Below are 19800 nucleotides of genomic sequence, written 5' to 3'. Positions count from 1 at the left end.
TAAACCATCTCAATCAGGAGCAGATAACTCCATCCACCCTTGAGTCAAAACAAGGGCCTGTGCACCAACAAGAACAAGATGCCAATTACCCCCTTCTTGAAGGCATTACCAACAAGAACAAGTTGCCTGTTATTTAAATCAGCAGATAACTCCACAGCCCACTCTTCTCCATTGCCCACTGATTATTGCCTCCTCCATTTCCTTCGTCAACAATTGCCGGCCGACCTATGGATATATATATATATATATATATATATATATATATATATATATATATATATATATATATATATATATATATATAAGACATACCGAAACAAACTCATGTCACAGCTCATCAATGTATTTTGACCCCAAGGAAAGCCAGTGAAACAAGCAAAACGATGGTCAAACAGGCGCCGGTGCACCAAAGCAAGCACAAAGTTTCCAGAACTTGGAGCAAAGCAAGACGAAAAAGATAATGGTCAAACGCAAAACAGAAATCCCCAAGTGGTGCAAAACAAATCCCGGTCTTGCACGAAAGGCTCCTTTCGTTTCAAAGCAACAGAACTTTCTCCCCCTTGTTTCAGGGAATGAAAGGGCACATAAAGTTGGACCAACTGATAACGCCCATGGCCTAGATTGTCACACCCATCAACCTCAACGTTTTGTTCATTCATACATTCTCTTTGCATGACGTAAAGTTTGTTCGCCGTGCAGTGAGAGAAGGGATGGTCGACAAAACCTGCTGTCGAAGCAGCGACTGTAGCTTGGCATGCCTTTTTGTTCTCCATCATGTGCTTGCCAACATCGTTGGTGGTCTTCTCAAGGGCACGCCCGAGGGCATGTTGCCGTCTGCCATGCATTGTCAGGATCAAAGAGATTGTTTCAAGTGCCAAAATTTTTACAAAGTAAAGGACTGAACTAAACCTAGGCGGCGAGCAACCCAAGGAAAAGAAATTAGCATCAAGCAGCTCGAAATCTTCATCACTTGCAGAATCCTTGGGCTCTCTCAATCATAGCTTCTATGATTTCTTCAACTTCCATTTATATGCCTAAGGGTATTGGTGTTGAAGCTGCTGCTCTGATGCCATCTTAATTCACAAAAGTAATCATGAACCATATTATCTACGTAATCTTGGATTAGGACGCACGGGAAAGACCACCTGAGGTGCAAAAAAACGCATATCAAAGGTAAGAGTAAATGATGGAGGGATGATGATGGATGCTGAACATGGTTGCTTTATGGACATGAAAAGGGTGTTAGAAAAGTTGAAAAGGTGAGCACTGATCTTTGATTCAAAGATCTGAGTTGAGGCCTAAACCCCAAGCTAATGATGAAGGCAATGATATGTTTTGTGGGAATTTAGGCACTTAATCTACCTCGCCTTTTTTTGGATTAGGGTTCTCGGTGGAGAAAAGGTTTTGCATGGGAAAAGCTTGAATGGAAAGTCGATCCAAAGGTTTGCTCATCGTCTTCGGACGTGCTCGATTCGTCCTTGAGTGCTTTTTTCTTCTTTGACAACTTCTTCTTCAGTTTTATATACTCATCTTTAGAGTACCCCAGTTTCTTGCATTCGTAGCAAGTAGTTGTGTTCTTTTTAAGTTTATTTTTATTATTTGATTCTTATTTCATGAACTTTTTAAATTTTATAGTGAGGAGTTTTATGTCATCATCATCATCACTTGATTTATCACTCAAGTAGTCTTCTATTGTTCGAAGTGCCAAATCCTGCTTATTCTTTCGAAGGTTGTTATCAAGTACATTATGTTCGATACAAGTCATTTCATAAGTCATTAAAGACCCGATAAATTTATCAAGTGAAAAATAGTTCAAATCCTTTACTTCTTAAATAGTCATTACTTTAAGATCCCAATTTTTAAGAAGATATTGTAAAATTTTGTTTAAAAGTTCAAAGTTAAAAAAACTTTTACTAAGTACTTTTAAACTATTGATGACATCCGTAAACCAGGTGTACATGTCAACAAAAATTTCGCTTGGCTTCATTCGAAATACCTCAAAATCATGCATCAAAAGATTTATTATAGGCTCTTTTACTCTATTCATACCTTCATGAGTTACTTCTAGTGTATGCCGAATCTTATGTGTAGTTTTGCATAAATAAATACAATTAAACTTATTTTTATCCAAAGCACAAAATACAGCGTTCATAGCTCTAGTATTTAAAGAAAAAATATTCTTCTCCAAATCATTTCATTCGTTCATTGGTTTAGAAAATTTTTAAAAATTATTTTCAATAATATTTTATAAATTGAGGTTCAATGAAGGCAAGAAAACTCTCATCCGAGTTTTTCAATAAGTGTGGTCTATCCCATTAAACATAGGAGAATGAATGATAGAGTGAACATCTTGTAAGCCGAAAAGAGCCATTACTCTTAGGTGTTAAACCAAACGAGAAAAAATGTGGCTCTGATAACAACTGTTAGGATCAAGTCGGCACTAAGAGGGGGGGGGGGGTGAATTAGTGCATATGTAAAAATTACGTCGAATTAGAAATCTTCGTACGATAAACCGTATCAAGGAGTGTTCAACTTTAAAAATGTTCATAAGAGTGTACAACTAAAGTAATGAGAAAGTAAAGCAGTTTGCAATAAAGGTAAATAGTAAAACAGAAATGCAAACCAATTCATAGTGGTTCGGTCGTCGTGACCTACCTCCACCCTCGATTTCGCTTCACTCGAGGCCACCAGCTTCCACTATCGATCTTCTTTCCAATGGGTGAATATTAATTACCCTTACACTCTTTCTCCTTTATTCAAGTTCAGGAGAGAACATTTACACCCTTTTTTTATAAGTGTTCCCTCAAACACCTCTCTTAGGATTATTACTAAGCTCTTAGAGGAAGGACTCTATACTTAAAAGAGTTTTACAATCTTGGAATCACAAAGTTTTTGCTCTATTTTCATGTGTATTCATAGCAAAAATTTGTGGGGTATTTATAGACCCAAAATGACTTCAAAACTTGGAACCAAAATTCAAATCCCCGAAAACACGAGTGGTACCAATACCTGCATTGGGCGGTACCATATTTGATAGCATGGAAAAGTGTGCTTTTAACTTTTTCAGCTCATGGGTGGTTCTATCTAACCTTGGGTGACCGAATGAGTCTTCTACTTGGCCCAAAATAATCTCAACTCAGGCCCAATGGGCCCCTAATTGAGTAGGCCTAATTACATTCTAAACCAACCTAATTAGAACTAAAACTACTGTGCTCTAGACTTATTACAAAGCATTAATCACATGTTGTCCAACATGTCATTGGTTCATTCGATGCTTCGTCTGACCCTTCGACGCATCATCTTCTCCTTCGATGTATTACCCAATCGGCATGTTACCTTCTCGCAACATCCGATCTCCTTGGCGCAATGTCCAATCTTCTTGGCCCATTACCTGAACTCATGGTATGAAGCCTTCTGCCAATACGTTGATTGATCATCCGACTCGACGTCCAATCTTCTAACATGTTCCACTCTAGCCCAACATTGATTTTTTTTATTTTAATTATCTCTTCATGATTGAAGCTAGTCCTGCATCATTCAAAACTTAGATTAGATCATTAACTCTATCAATTGATTTTATCATCAAAATTAGAAATTCAAACACTTTATTGTCCTATTTCTTTCTTTTTGGTGCTTACTTTGGAGCTTAAGCAAAAGAAGTAAAATGTACTTTAATACCGACTATGTTCTGGTGGAGTTGAAATTTATATTTTCTTGTTTGAAATATGATTTGATAAAGTTAACTCAGTTTTTCCTTTCCCTTTTATCACAAGTAAGAATCTAAGTTTACAGTGTCATCTGCAACTGAGACATGTCCAGGTATGTAGTATGCCCTCCTTTTAATTTTGATGCTATTAGTAGCAGTTTAGTAGGTTATTTGACTATTAGTTACCATTAAGGCTTGTCATAGCTGTTAAACGTGAAACCTCTAGAGTGATTCTCTTTGCAAACGGACCAGTTGAAGAGGTGATTTAATGGTGAAAGAGAAATACTAATATGGTTGGCATCATCTCAGCGCTGGATCCTCGGGTAGTTGATATTCTAGTATCTAAGTGACCAATATTTCAATATTAGATAATAGACATCTCACATTTTACATAATCTTTTCTCTTATAATGCTAGTTGAATCCTCTAAATCGTCTACTAACTTAAGCAGAGGAGTATTGTTGAAAATATCTTGACCTAATTTTACAAGGTTGGGCATAATTGGAGTCTAATTTATTCGATGTTAATAGAAATTAACTTGGGATCAATTTAGAAGAAGTTTCTCAGTTTACTTCGAATAAACTCCCAACTTAGATAATTAAAATATTATTAGATCTAACCCGGGCTTGAACCGGACAATAGGAGCATTGAGCCTAAATCTAATCAGTTATTAAAAAAGAAAAAAAGTAAGGTCGTGGATGGCATAAGAGGTGGGCCAACGGAAAAAGATCTACTTAATAAACAAAAGAAAGTTAGAGGAGAGAGAAAGCTTGGTTTTGAGGCATTTGATCAAGTGATTAAATTTCATCGACTTTAGCTTATATAGAGAATCCTTACAATAAACTCTACAATCCTAATGGTGCTAATCTACGATTTGTCCTCTCCGAAGTGCTTTTTTGATATACTCACTTGGTGAGACTTAAACCTTTCCTTTGATGAAATTCATATATGGCAATGATGATATATTATTATTGAGCCAAGATCTGTATTCTTGATGTTATTATGATCCTCTAGTTATTTTAGAGAATACTTATTGTAAACCTATTATCATTATTGGTGACAGTGGAGATTTGAAGTGGACTACGGTCTTGTGATTTCTCCCGCATTGGGCTTTTCACGTAAAAATTTAGTGTCTCACTTTATGATTGATTCATTATTCTACTATTTATGTTGCTTTGGTTAATATTTGTTTTGGGTAACATATTCCACTTTGAGGTCTATGATGGAAGATTTGCTATATTGTAAAGATTTGTATAATCCTATCAAAATTAAAGAAAAAATTTTGCATTGAAAGATGGGAAATGAGAGATTCAACATAGAAAAGCTATTGCCTATATTAGAAGATGGATGGATATAAATTTGCAAGAGCATATTTTTGATAAAATCAAAGCTAATGTTATTTGATAAATGTTAGAAAATATCTTTGTGAAAAAGGCACCGAGAAATAAAATTTCTCTCCTCAAAAGCTTATCAATTTAAAATATAAAGATGGTAGTAACATTGTTGAGCACATAAGCTCGTTTCAAAGTCTTGCAAATAAGCTGGTTACTATGAAAATGAATATAGATGATGATATGCAAGGATTATTACTTTTTAGCTATTTATCAAAAAGTTGAGAAACCTATATGGTGACAATTTCTAACTCCATGCCAGAGGAGACTATAACTATAAACATAGTTAAAAATAGTTTGCTAAATGAAGATGCCAGAAGGAAAGAACAAGGAGAATCTTCTTCTAATGCACTTGTTATTGAAAAATAAGAAAGACGTAAAAGAACTCATAATAAAAATCCATATGATTATAGAGGAAGATCTAAGTCTAGAAGAGATATCAAGTGTTTCCACTACAATACGCCAGGTCACATAAAGAAAGAGGGTAGGTTTTGGAAGCGAGAATAGAATGAAAGGAAGAAAAATAAAAAAGAGACAACTACATTTATTGCTAAATGTGATATCATTATTGTTTGTGATGACGAATGTGTCAATCTTGTAGCTCAGGATAGTAATTAGGTAATTAACTCTGGTGCTTCAGTCCATATTACTTCTTAAGGTGATTTCTTCAGATCTTACACTACTGATAATTTTGACAATGTTAAAATGAAAAATAGTGATATATATAAGATTGTGGGTATTGGAGATATTTGCGTGGAGACCAGTACTAGGAGTGTTAGTCATAGGTGCCTTGTAAACCAATCACATGAGTGATGTCATGTGTGATACAATACACTATCTTTTTGCTTATTATTATTTATTAATATTTTCTCACTTTCTGTTGCATGTTACATATATTGTGATGTCCATGGATCTATACAATAAGAATCAGATCATGATGAGATCACGATAATGAGACTGATTCGCCTTTAAACACATACCCTAAATAATCTCGATCATAGATTACTCGAGAGGGATATCAAAATAATCGAACAGACTAGTGTGCTATATACCCGTTCATATGATGGAGATGGTTGGTCTCATAGCTACTCATTTGGGGACACTAGGGATATAGTGCAGGTGCTCATTGGAGAATGAGTTTACTGATTGATCCACTCATAGAATATTGGATGGTTGATGATACCTTATTGTCATACAGTAATTTCATGATTCCAATTGTGTCTGCTCCTTAGACTTGAGACACCATGGATATCCTGTATGAGTGCTCCACTCTTTGATACCAGACTTATAAGTCTAGAAGTTCTACATCTAACACAACTAGTCATTAAGAGTGGTAGCCAACTTTATGAGGGCAATTAAGTCTCGATAGAGAATCATTTGCTCCCGATGTCATGAGAGGAATATCCTATATGTTCTTACTTTGACAAATCCCTAGCCAAGGTCATTCGAATTGAGAGAGAAAGAGTTCTCTAGGAGAATTAGATTAGAGCGAGACTTGAGTAGATTCCATGTGGGCCTTATAGCACCATGCCCAATGTATGATATTTGAGATATTAGATAGATGAGAGATTATAAATACATGATAACCAAGGATAGATAGGTCCAATAGATTGAATTACTCTATATCATTTGGGGACTACCCCGTAGTGGCATAGTACGTCCGTAGTCGATGAGTCGAGTGAATTATTATAGAGATAATAATACATTGAGTTAGAAGGAGTTTTGATAGGTACGACTCATAACCAATTCGATATTGGGCCTAGAGGGTCACACACATATGGTAGGTGGTGTGACGAGTAGAGGTTCAGATATGAGATATCTATTGGAGCTCCTATCTTATTGGATATCCAATAAGCCAATGAATTATTGGATCCTATGAATAAGAACCAATAAGAGCTAATGAGAGATTATTGGGTAGAGATCCACTAATTGGCTTAGGTAATTAGATAAAGATCCAATACCCAATAGGGCATGATCCATTAGGGTAAAGTGGCAGAAATCTTTATAAATAGAAAGGGCCAAAAGGTGGTATAGGCTAGTCACCTCTAGGCTGTCCCCCCTATTCTCCTCCCTCTCCTCTTCTCCTAAGCCAACGACCCCAATTGAGGGCGTGTGGACAGTAAGAAGGGTTTGCTCCTTCTTGATCATGTGCTGCGTGTGGAGAGGAAGACTATACGATGATTTGAGGAGTGTCTTCACCACATCTACCTTATGGATCACTACTAGAGAGGAGGACAGTTGACCTCCTTTATCTACTCCTATAGATATGAGATTTTTCAGGGATATACGATCTCCCTAGGTAACAAATCTCACTTGATACTTTTTTTGGAAAATATGTATTTTTTATTTTCTATTCTTTCATTGTGCATGTGATGCTCTGATCAGATTTTCCAATAATAGTATGAAAGCCAGGTTGATTCGTGTGATGATTAATTTTTAAACTACGTGTGTTAATGAATCATGTAGAATTGTTTTATACACGATTGCTGTAATTTTTGTTAGTTCTCAAATCTGGACAATGCCTCTACTCTCTGTTTAAAGGTACTTTAGATTAATGTTTTATCGCCAATATTATTATCACATAATAGAGGAAAAAGGGCAGCAACTATTGCTGCCCTGCGATTTGGGTCACCTATAGCTAGGGGTTTTTAGCCACATGGGGCAAGCAAGTGGCCAGGGTTTTCTAATCACCCATGGACACCTTGCAACTAGGGTTTCTTGGCTATAGAGGAGACCTTGGGGGCTAGTGTTCCTTAGCTTCCCAAGGCTATCATATGGACAGGGATTCCTAGTCGTAGGGGTAATCCTAGCGGTTAGGGTTTCCTAACCGCATGAGGCACCCTTAGGTAGGATACCCCAAAAATATATAAAATAATAATAATAATAATAATAATAATAATAATAATAATAATATTATTATTATTATTATTATTATTATTATTATTATTATTATTATCTAGTAGTCCTATGATGTATACATATGATGTATGATGTGAACGGATGATCATGGACCGTGTGATGTAATGTATGTGTATACGTGATGTGATTATTATTATTATTTAGGTTTGCAAGCCTCTATTTTTTCTCTTTATTATTGGGCTTCCATGCTTGGATTATGTTGTAATTGCATGAGGAGACACGGTAGGAGCGTGTAGGTGACAACGGGACCCACGAGGTCGAGACGGACAATCGCGACACATGGAGATGTGTACAGATACCGGTAGAATCGATGAGTATGAGATGGATGATCACAAGGCATGGAGATGCACCAATGCACACATAGATCTTTATGTGAGTGATCGAGCCCATTGGCTTGGGCTTGATCATATTAGGTTGTGGTCCATGATCATCTAGTGTGATTACTCATGCGATGTATATATATATATATATATATATATATATATATATATATATATATATATATATATATATATATATATATATATATATATATATATATATATATATATATATATATATATATAATACGTATGCATGTGACATCATATTAAGAGATTGAATCAAAATCTCCTCTCACGATACTATTCAGTTGGTAAGCACGAGGCAATTAGATTGACCCACATGGCCTTCCATCGTTATAGGGAGAAATCGATTCTCAACGAACGTTGAGTTGGTCAAGTCCCTCGAGGCTCACTCTTTGAATTCAGATTTTGATGATGAAATTAATTGATGAAGTTATGATCTAATTAGTATTTGAGTAATGTAGGACTAACTTCAATCACAGAAAGACAAATTGATTGAAGCAGGAAAAATCAAACATTGGGCCGGAGGACTGGTCGATGTGCTGGAAGGACTTTGTGCCATGAGTTCAGGCATCGGGCTAGAAGGATCGGATATTGCACTAAAAAAATCGGATGTTGTGAGAGGTCAACATGTCGATGGTTGGGCAATACACCGAAGAAAATGATGATGTGCTGAAGGATCGAACGAAGCGTCAGATGAGCCAATGATATGTTAGACAACATATAATTCTAGTCTTGTAATCATGTGTCTTAATTAGTCATAGTCAGGTCTTAATTGAGTTAGTTTTGGGTGTAATCATGCTAACTCAATGAGAAGGCCATTGAGCCTTAATTGGGGCTGAGTTTGGCCTATTAGGAGGTCCATTCAATGACCCAAAGTTGGGTCAAGTGGTGGAATCGCCTATAAGCTAGAAAAGTACAAAATGTACTTCTTTTCGAAGATCTGATGGTGGTACCGCTAGTGTAAGGCGGCAGTATACCACTAGTGTTGGGCGTTGGTACTACTTAGTATCAGTGTTGCAGGTGGTGGTACCGCCCAGCACAAGTGGTGGTACCACCAGTACCCCGAAATCCTAGGGATTTGAATTTGGTTCCATTTTTTGAAGCCATTTAGGTCTATAAATACCCCACTAATTCCTACTTGGGTAAGTAAGAATAAGAGTAGAAAGGGGAAAGAATACTTAAGGAAAAAAAGTTACAATCTCTCTAAAGTTTAGAGTCTCTTCCTCTTAGAGTTAGAAGTTTTCTAAGGGAGGATTGAGGTCCATTGTAAAAGAGAGGTGTGAAGGTTCTTTCTTGAGCCCGTGAAAAAAGAGAAAGAGTTATAAGAGGGTAGTTGGTCTTCACCCATTAAAAAAAGATTGTCAGTGAATGCTAGTGACCTTGACGGAAGAGCAATTGAGAGTGGACGTAGGTCACAATGACCGATCCACTATAAACTTAGTTTACATTTACTTTCTGCTCTTTATTGAGATTGCTTTCTGATTTAATTGCTTATTACACTTATTCTAAGTCAAACACACTTTCAATATTTGTTTTTATCGAACGAAAGTTTTCAAACTGATATTTTTATGAAAGCACTAATTCAACCCCCCTCTTAGTGTTGTTTTCAGTCCTAACACCACCTATATTGCGATTTAAGATCTTGCCTATAATCTAGAGATGTCATCGGTGATCTAAGGATGTGGTATGCTTGGTCAAATCTCTCGAGAGTATATCATCGAATCAATCTCATCTTATAACAATAGTGATGACTTAACCGAACATCATGATTGGTTAAGTCCCTCGAGGCCATGATGATTCAGAGGCCGAATAGGATGGGAATCACAAAGAGTTGTGATCGACAAGAGTTGCCTACCTTTTTGGGCTTAGTGTGATTAGTCGAATCTCTCGAGGTTACACCAAGATGCTAATTGGATCTCGATCTCCATTAGAGATCCGCTAGGGGTCTCCAATTCACATACTAGAGAGTGTTGTGTGTTTCGTGAGAAAAATAGTAGGAGTAGATTAAGATAGAAGTCCATATCTTGATTGTTTACTTTTATGCAAAATCTACATGTTATTTATTTCTGCTATATCTTTTGTTTGTTAGAAACATGTTACTTTCAAATCCCTTATGTGGCATACTTGATGTCAATCGCCTCACTGGTCTAAATTATACGGATTGGTTTCGTAACCTGAGAATCGTTCTCACAATGGAAAAAATCGCATACATATTAGAGCATGCGCTATATTAGGCCTGGTACATAGCATGACATACATAATAGACCCTATTGTTGAGGCATAGAGTATCATATCCATGTTCTCCCTTTCTTCAGGAGTCTTTGGGGATATACTCCTAGAAAGCGATATCCTATGTCTCATCGGTATGAGATCTCTCTTGGAATTTTTCATGCCAAATCTTTTGACAATAATGTCTATGTACCTGGACTAGGACAAGCCAAGCATCCTCTTGGATTTATCTCTATAGATCTGAATCCCCAAGATATAAGATGCTTCCCCTAAGTCCTTTATGGAGAAGTATCTAGATAACCAAGCCTTTACTATGGATAGCATTCCTACATCATTCCCAATGATCAGGATGTCATCCACATATAACACCAAGAAGGTGATAGTGCTCTCACTTACCTTCCTATATACACAAGGCTCATTTTCGTTCTTAACGAAGTCATAAGATCTAATTACCTCATCATACCTTATGTTATAACTTCGGGAAGCTTGCTTTAGTCCATAAATGGATCTAAGCAACCTGCACACCTTATCTGGGTAGTCCTTGGACACGAATCCCTTGGGCTGTATCATATATACCTCCTCCTTGAGGTTGCTATTGAGGAATACGATTTTTACGTTCATCTGTCAGATCTTATAATTATAGTATGCTGCAATAGCCAATAGAATTCAGATTTTAGCATGAGGTGAGAAGGTTTCGTAATAGTCAACACCTTGCCTTTGACAATACCCCTTAGCAACTAGTCTTGCTTTATAGGTCTCTATTTTTCCATCTACTATGATATTTTTCTTGAAGATCCACTTGCAACCGATAGATAGAATACCCTCGGGCGCATCAACTAGGTTCCAAACCTTGTTGGAGTACATGGAATCCATCTCAGAATTCATGGCTTCTTGCCACTTCCTGGAGTTTATACTCATAATAGCTTCCTCATAGGTTTGAGGATCAATATCCTTAACATCCTCTCATATAATATGTCCCACATATCTCTCAGGAGGATAGGATACTCTACCGGACCTATGTAAAGTTGTAACTAGTGTGTTATGTACCTGAATATACTCGGGCTGTAGAGTGGTGTTTGAGCTAGGTTCTCCAACCTCGCTCAACTCTATCATGCTCCCACTGTCTCTACTAAGAATATGTTCCTTCTCAAGAAACACATTTCTCTTGGCTACAAAGACCTTTTGATCATCAAGATGATAGAAATAATACCCATAAGTTTCCTTAGGTTATCCCATGAACTTGCACTGCTCCATCCTTGATTCCAACTTATCGGGGTTGTGTATTTAACGTGGGCAGGGTAGCCCCAAATCTTAACAACTTTAAGATCGAGCTTCTTCCCTTTCTATATCTCATATGGTGTAGACACTACTGACTTAGTTGGAACTCTATTCAAAATGTAAGCTACGGTCTCTAGGGCATATCCCCAAAATGAGATGGGTAGGTCACCGAAACTCATCATGGACCGTACCATGTCTAATAATGTACGATTCCTCCTTTCAGATACACCATTGAGCTGAGGTGTATAAGGAGGTGTCTATTGGGATAGAATCCCATGGTCTTTGAGGAACTAAGTAAACTCTATACTTAAGTACTCACCTCCTCGATCTGATCGAAGATTCTTGATACTCTTTCCAGTTTGGTTCTCCGCTTCATTCTTATATTCTCTAAATTTCTTAAAGGCCTCGGACTTGTACTTCATTAAGTACACATGTCCATACCTTGAGAAATCATTAGTAAAGGTAATGAAGTAGGAGTAACCACCAATAGCATGAGTTGACATGGGTCCACATACATCACTATGTATGAGTTCTAGTAGCTCAGTAGCTCTTTCTCCAATTCCACTAAATGAAGAGTTGGTTAGTTTTCCATGAAGGCAAGGCTCACAAGTTGCATATAACTCATAGTCAAATAGATCTAGATATCCATCTTTTAGCAACTTTTGAATCCTTCCCTCATGGATGTGACCTAGCCTACAATGCCACAGGTATGCACTATTCACCTCATCTCGTTTCCTCTTAGACACACTTACATTCATGATATGTGGAGTAGTGTATAGCATAAATAAACTATTATGCAATATTTCTCTCGTGATGATCTCATCATCTAATAATATTAAACAACCATTGTTCTCAAAAACTAATTTATATTCACTAATTGTCAAATATGAAATTGAAATAATATTTTTGATAATAGAAGGAACAAAATAACATACATCCAATGCAATAATAGCTCCACCAAGCAAATGTAGGGCAACCTCGCCAATAGCTACTACAGCAATTTTTGCTCCATTGCCCATCTTGAGGTCCATCTCGCCTCTCGCTAGTCTCCTAGGCCTTGCCAGAACCTGTAAAGAATTATAAATATGGTAAAGACTATCGGTATCTAATACCCATGTGTTATCATAAGAGTCTGACAAATAGAGACAGATCATGAATGTATCTAAAGCTTCTCGAAGCTTCTGTTTCACCCTCTCTGCAAGGTACTTTTGTAGTTCATCTTCCAATGCCTATCTTTTCCGTAGTGGAAGCACTGACCTTTGTCCTTTGCCGGGTCTTTCTTGGCAACCTTTGCTTTACCTGGTTTGCCCTTGCCCTTCTTAAGGGACTTTTATGCTTTTCTTTTCTTTTTGGTCTCACTAGTATAGAGAACTAGCTTCTTTTTCTTGATAGTGCTCTATGCCTCCATCAACATATTGAGGAGCTCCGGGAGAGTCACCTCAAGCTTGTTCATATTAAAATTCATTATGAACTATGAAAAGGAATCTGGTAGGAACTGAAGCACAAGATCCATAGATATGTTATCCTCTAGGATCATTCCTAAACCTGTGAGTTTCTCTTTCCAATCAATAATCTTTAGGACATGTTTATAAACCGGTGTCCCCTCAATCATCCTAACGCGTAAGAGGCTCTTAGATATCTCTATAACCGTTATTATTAAATATTATATTTAATAATAATGTAACCGTTCTTATTAAAATTCATAATTCATTATCATGAATTTCTTTATTAATTATGATTTAAATGATTTCAGTTTTTTATTCTTTATACATGAAACCGTTATTATTAAATTAAATATTTAATATCATTAAAGTTCTTCATTATGGTCCAAACGTTACAAATTTGAATTAATTCTTGAATGTTATGAATTGGTGATGATAAATGTTCTTGATGGGAGAACATCTATATATATGAGGATTTTGGTCCCTGGGCTTAATCATTTCTTTGAAGCAAAAAAAACTTTCCTACACCATCTAAAGTGAGAGTTCTGAGTTGAGAAGTGCCAAAGTTGAAGAAGAAATCTCTGCAGAAATTCTTGACAACAATGGCTGAAGGTACGCTATTTTATTTCCGTATTAGTTTTATTATGTTTCTATTATAATGATTTAGAAACACAAGTTGGCTTCAATAGTTTTCTTACATTTGGTATCAGAGCCTTTTGACCTCTGTCTTGATATGACATAGTTTTCATTTTTATGCCATGAAAATGATTTGATTTTGGTTTCTTCTTGGAATCTTCTTGATGCATTTTGTTGAAAATCATGAGGAAATATCATTTTCAATATTTTTAGTCGGTAAAATGCTCATATTACGTATGCATATTTAGTTATACAAAATTATGCTTATGAGCAAATTTTTTATGTTTAAAATGTCTAGTGATCCATATAATCTTAATTAATTAAAAATTAGCCACAACATCCTTGATTAATTAAAATTATATATAAAGTTAAAATAAGGATCACATAAGTAATTAGATAGCATATTGTGATTGATTATATTTCATATAATAATTGTTATCCCATAGGATCTTTTATTATATTTAATATAATTAATCAGGATAAAATATCAAATTATTTTCATAATTTACCCACAGGGATTATGAATTAGAATATAATTTGATAGTTTTATTATAAAGACCATTTGAATCTATTTGAATTAAGAATTTAACCCATAGGCAATTTTTATGTCATGAGATTCATATTTTTGACATGTTTCACATTGGTAAAACATGTAATTTAATCTATTAAGCTTAAAATTTTGACATAAGCATGTTTGATTTTATGCAGTTTCTCAAACTGTTAATTTCTCTGATATTCGATGTAATATTCCCGAACTTAATGGTGATAACTATAAGATATGGAAGGAGAGGGTTCTCCTCCATTTAGGGTGGATGGATATCGATTATGCTATAAAAAAAACGAATCACTTATAGTCACTAATACCAGCACTCCAACTGAGATCACGTTATATGAACGATGGGAGCAATCTAATCGGCTCAGCGTGATTTTATCAAAACTAAGATGACTACTGGCATACGTGGTTCTGTTGACCAGCATGAAAATGTCCGAGACTTGCTAAAAGCTATTGATGAACAATTCGTCACTTCAAATAAGACATTAGCAAGTACCCTTATAATGAAATTTTCATCCCTTAGACTCACTAACATAAAGGGTGTGCGTGAGCACATAATGCAAATGCGAGATATTGCGGCTCAACTTAAGAAACTTAAGGTTAATATGTCAGAATCCTTCCTGGTGCACTATATTCTGAATGTCCTTCCACCTTAATATCGCCCTTTTAAAATTTCATACAATACACATAAGGACAAATGGTCAATCAATGAATTAATGACCATGTGTGTTCAAGAAGAAGAGAGGCTAGTGATGAAATTGGGTGAGAGTGCATTGGTAGGAACCACTCACGGGAAGAACAAAACTAACAAACATCAAGCCAATCAGAAAGCTCATCAGCAAGGAAAAGGTAAAATACCACCCCAAGCTGATATCAAGAAAAAAGCAAGGTGTTTCTTTTGTAAAAAAAAGGGACACATGAAGAAGGAATGCACAAAATTCGAACGGTGGTCTGAAAAGAAAGGTAAACCAACCTCATATGTATGCTATTAATCTAATATGGTCAATGTTAATATTAACACCTAGTGGATTGACTCTGGATCAACAATCCATATTGTAAACTCTTTGCAGGATATGTAAAACTTAAGGAAGCTAGTGGGAAGTGAGCAAAGCATCTTATCAGGAAATAAGATGGGCTCACATGTGGAGGCAATTGGAACATGCATTTTAACTTTAAGTAGTGGTTTTGTTTTAAAATTAGAAAGGACCTTTTATGTACCAAGTTTCTCACAAAACATAATTTCTGTTTCCAAACTCATACAATTTGGGTATTCCTTTAATTTTAAAGACACATCATTTCGTTTATTACATAAATCTGATTGTGTTGGGAATGATATTTTGTCTGATGGTCTTCACCGTATTTTATTACAAAATGATAATACTCAAAGTTCAATGCATATTCACGCTGGCATTAAGAGGTGTAATATTAATGAGGACTCCTCTATATTATGGCATCGAAGATTAGGATATATCTCCGTATAGAGAATTAAAAGATTAGTTAAAGATGGGATACTTAGGACTCTTGATTTTACTAATTTTAAGACATGTGTGGACTGTATTAAGGGAAAGCTGACCAATAAGTCCAAAAAGGGTGCTAATAGGAGTTCAGACTTATTAGAGATAATTCATACTGATATATGTTGTCCAGACATGGACATACATGGTCAGAAATACTTCATCTCCTTTATAGATGATTACTCACGATACATGTATATATATTTTCTTCATAAAAAAAATGAAGCATTGGATCCCTTTAATGTCTTTAAGGCTAAAGTTGAGAACCAATGTGGTAGGCAAATTAAAATTGTGAGATCAGATAGGAGTGGAGAATATTATGGTAGATATATTGAAAATGGACAAGCACCTGGTCCTTTTGCTAAGTTTCTTTAAGAACATGGGATTGTTGCCTAATACATTATGCCTGGTTCTCGTGTTGTAGAAAGAAGAAACCGAACATTATTAGATATGGTCCGGAGTATGCTCCAATCTTCCTAAGTTCTTGTGGACTGAAGAACTAACAATGACTGTGTATATATTAAACCGAGTTCCAATCAAGGCTGTCCAAAAGACACTATTTAAATTATAGAAAGGTTGGAAACCGAGTTTGCGACATATACGCATTTGGGGATATCCATCTGAAGTCAGGATATATAATCCACAAGAGAAGAAACTGGACCCGAGGACTATTAGTGGGTGTTTCATTGGATATGCCAAAAAGTCCAAAGGTTACAGATTCTATTGTCCATCTCACACAACTAGGATTGTGGAATCAACAAACGCTAAATTTCTTGAGGATGATGTGATTAGTGGGAGCGATCATTTCAGGAACATAGTTTCCGCACATGATCATATAGAATCTCAACCTTCCATATCAAATGATAAATTGGTTATAGTTCATAGCACTTCTCAAGTACAAACTAGTGCTGAACAACCAATCATTGAAATTCCACAAGTTGTTGATAGTATTCTAATAGATCAAGCAGTTCATGAATTACAACAAGCTCCTGAACAACTAGTTGAACCATAAGTTCCTCAAGGAACCATTGGTATAACATTAAGAAGATCTACTAGAAATAAAAGATCAGCAATTCCTAGTGATTATGTTATATATCTACAAGAATCTGATTATAATATTAGAGCCAAAAATGATCCTGAAACATTTTCACAAGCCATAAGTTGCAAAGAATCAAATTTGTGGCATGATGCCATGAAAGAAGAGATGAATTCCATGATGCGCGATGGAGTCTGGGATCTTGTAGAGTTGCCTAATGAAGCAAAGGCTATTGGTTGCAAATGGGTCTTTAAAATTAAGAAAGATTCGTTAGGCAACATTGAGAGATTCAAGACAAGACTTGTTGCAAAGGGATTTACTCAAAAAGAGGGAATCGATTATACGGAGACGTTTTCTCCTATATCTAAGAAAGATTCTCTATGTATTATTTTGGCATTAGTTGCTCATTTTGACCTTGAGTTGCAACAAATGGATGTGAAAACGACATTTCTTAAAGGAGATCTAGAGAAAGAGGTTTATATGAAACAACTTAAAGGTTTCTCCTCTAGTGTTGGTGAACACTTGGTTTGCAAGCTTAGGAAGTCTATATACGGCTTAAAACAAGCCTCCTGCTAATGATATTTTAAATTTCATGAAGTAATTTCTTCACTTGGATTTGTTGAAAATCCCATGGATCAATGCATATACCAGAAGGTTAGTGGGAGAAAAATATGTTTCCTTATTTTATACGTAGATGATATTTTGCTTGCAACCAACGATAAGGGTTTGCTGCATGAGGTGAAACAATTCCTTTCTAAAAATTTTAACATGAAGGATATGGGTGAAGCATCTTATGTCATTGGCCTTAAGATCCATAGAGATAGACATCGAGGCATTTTAGGTCTATCACAAGAAACCTATATCGATAAACTTTTAGAAAGATTTCGAATGAAGGATTGTTCACTAAGTGTTACTCCCATTGTGAAAGATGATAGATTCAATTTGAACCAATGCCCAAAGAACAACTTTGAAAGGGAATTAATGAAAAACATCCCATATGCTTCTGTCGTAGGAAGCCTTATGTATGCTCAGGTCTGTACTAGACCTGATATTGCATTTATTATGGGGATGCTAGGTCGATATCAAAGTAATCCAAGTATGGACCATTGGAGAACTGCAAAGAAAGTGATGAGGTATCTACAAGGAACCAAAGATTACATGCTTATTTATAAACATACAGACAATCTGGATGTGATTGGTTACTCCAATTGAGACTTCGCCGGTTGTGTTGATTCTCATAAATCAACTTCAGGATAAATTTTTATAATGGCTGGTGGAGCTATTTCTTGGAGAAGCGCTAAGAAGACCTTGACTGCTACTTCTACCATGGAAGCTGAGTTTGTCTCTTGTTTTGAGGCTATTTCACATGGTGTATGGATTAAGAGTTTCATTTTTGGGCTTAGAATCATGGATTCTATTTCTAGGCCATTAAGAATTTTTTGTGATAATTCAGCTACTGTCTTTATAGCTAAAAACAATAAAAGTCGAAGTCGAAGTAAACACATCGACATTAAGTATTTAGCCATAAGAGAACGTATAAAAGAAAAGAAAGTGGTCATTGAGCATATTAGCACTGAATTGATGATTACTGATCCTTTGACTAAAAGCATGCCACCTCTGAAATTCAAGGATCATGTAGAGAAAATGGGACTTGGTTCCACTTTTTAATGATATTGAAACTCTTATATATTAAGAAAATTTCTCATTCATGTGCACATTATTTTGAGAAAATATATTGTTACTGAACCAAGAATAAACATAAGGTTTATTCATTAAGTAATATTACCAAATTGAGATTAAGAAACTAAATACATCGTGATACATGGATGATAATACTCGCTCTTAGAGGACTTATCGCTCTGATTCATGTATTTATTTCTTAAGAATGTTGTTTGAGAAAGATTAATTTAAATTATTAAGATAAACGTATGGACCAAGTGGGAGAATGTAACCGTTATTATTAAATATCTAATTTAATAATAATGTAACCGTTCTCATTAAGATTCATAATTCATTATCATGAATTTCTTCATTAATTATGATTTAAATGATTTCAGTTTTTTATTCTTTATACATGAAACTGTTATTATTAAATTAAATATTTAATATTATTAAAGTTCTTCATTATGGTCCAAACGTTACAAATTTGAATTAATTCTTGAACGTTATGAATTGGTGATGATAAATGTTCTTGATGGGAGAACATCTATATATATGAGGATTTTGGTGTTGGGAAATCATGGGGGCTACATCACATGTGCAGCGGAAGAACAAGAAAACAAAATCCCCGATTCCCAAAGAGATGTTCGTCGTCGTGCGAAGATTGGTGCGCAAAAGTCCGCGAAACATGAAACTGCGTATAGAGTAGATTGTGTTACCTAGGGAGATCGTATATCCCTATTTCCTTGCAGATCCTTAGGAGAGGGTGAAGGAGGTCAAGCGTCCTCCTCTCTAGCGGTGATCCACACAGCAGGGTTGCGATGACGCTCCTCAAGACTCCAGGCCTGCTCTGAGGTGGAGAGGAAGAGGAGAATAGGAAAGGCAAGCAAAGACTCTAGCCTATGAGGCTGTGAATCCCTCCTATTTATAGAGATCCCCTGTCAAACCCTAATGGGTCCTCCCCTAATGGGTATTGGATCTACATCTAATAAGACAAGGGCTCCGTCGGATATCTCAAGGACTTCCCTAGGGTAAATATTTTGGGAGTGATCAATTTTTTGAATTTTTGAGATAGTGCACAAAGAACCTAT

General features: G+C 35.8%; 1 protein-coding gene across 3 annotated transcripts in view; it reads right to left on the bottom strand.

Moving 5' to 3' along the window:
• Positions 1-446: 446 nt before the first annotated feature.
• The window catches only part of LOC135628843 (alpha-N-acetylglucosaminidase-like), a 29900-nt gene continuing 10546 nt past the window's right edge, over positions 447-19800 (bottom strand). The window contains exons 5-6 of one of the 3 annotated variants that reach the window (XM_065135777.1): positions 12805-12936; positions 841-1145 (exon numbers count right to left, since the gene is read on the bottom strand). In XM_065135777.1, the coding sequence (XP_064991849.1) occupies positions 1104-1145; positions 12805-12936 (174 nt within the window). In that variant the 3' untranslated portion in view covers positions 841-1103. The other 2 variants (XM_065135779.1, XM_065135778.1) reach the window with 2 other exon arrangements.

The sequence above is a fragment of the Musa acuminata genome, chromosome BXJ3-1 (assembly GCF_036884655.1).
Source record: "Musa acuminata AAA Group cultivar baxijiao chromosome BXJ3-1, Cavendish_Baxijiao_AAA, whole genome shotgun sequence".
Classification (NCBI taxonomy): Eukaryota; Viridiplantae; Streptophyta; class Magnoliopsida; order Zingiberales; family Musaceae; genus Musa; species Musa acuminata.
This window is presented reverse-complemented; position numbering and strand designations above follow the sequence as displayed.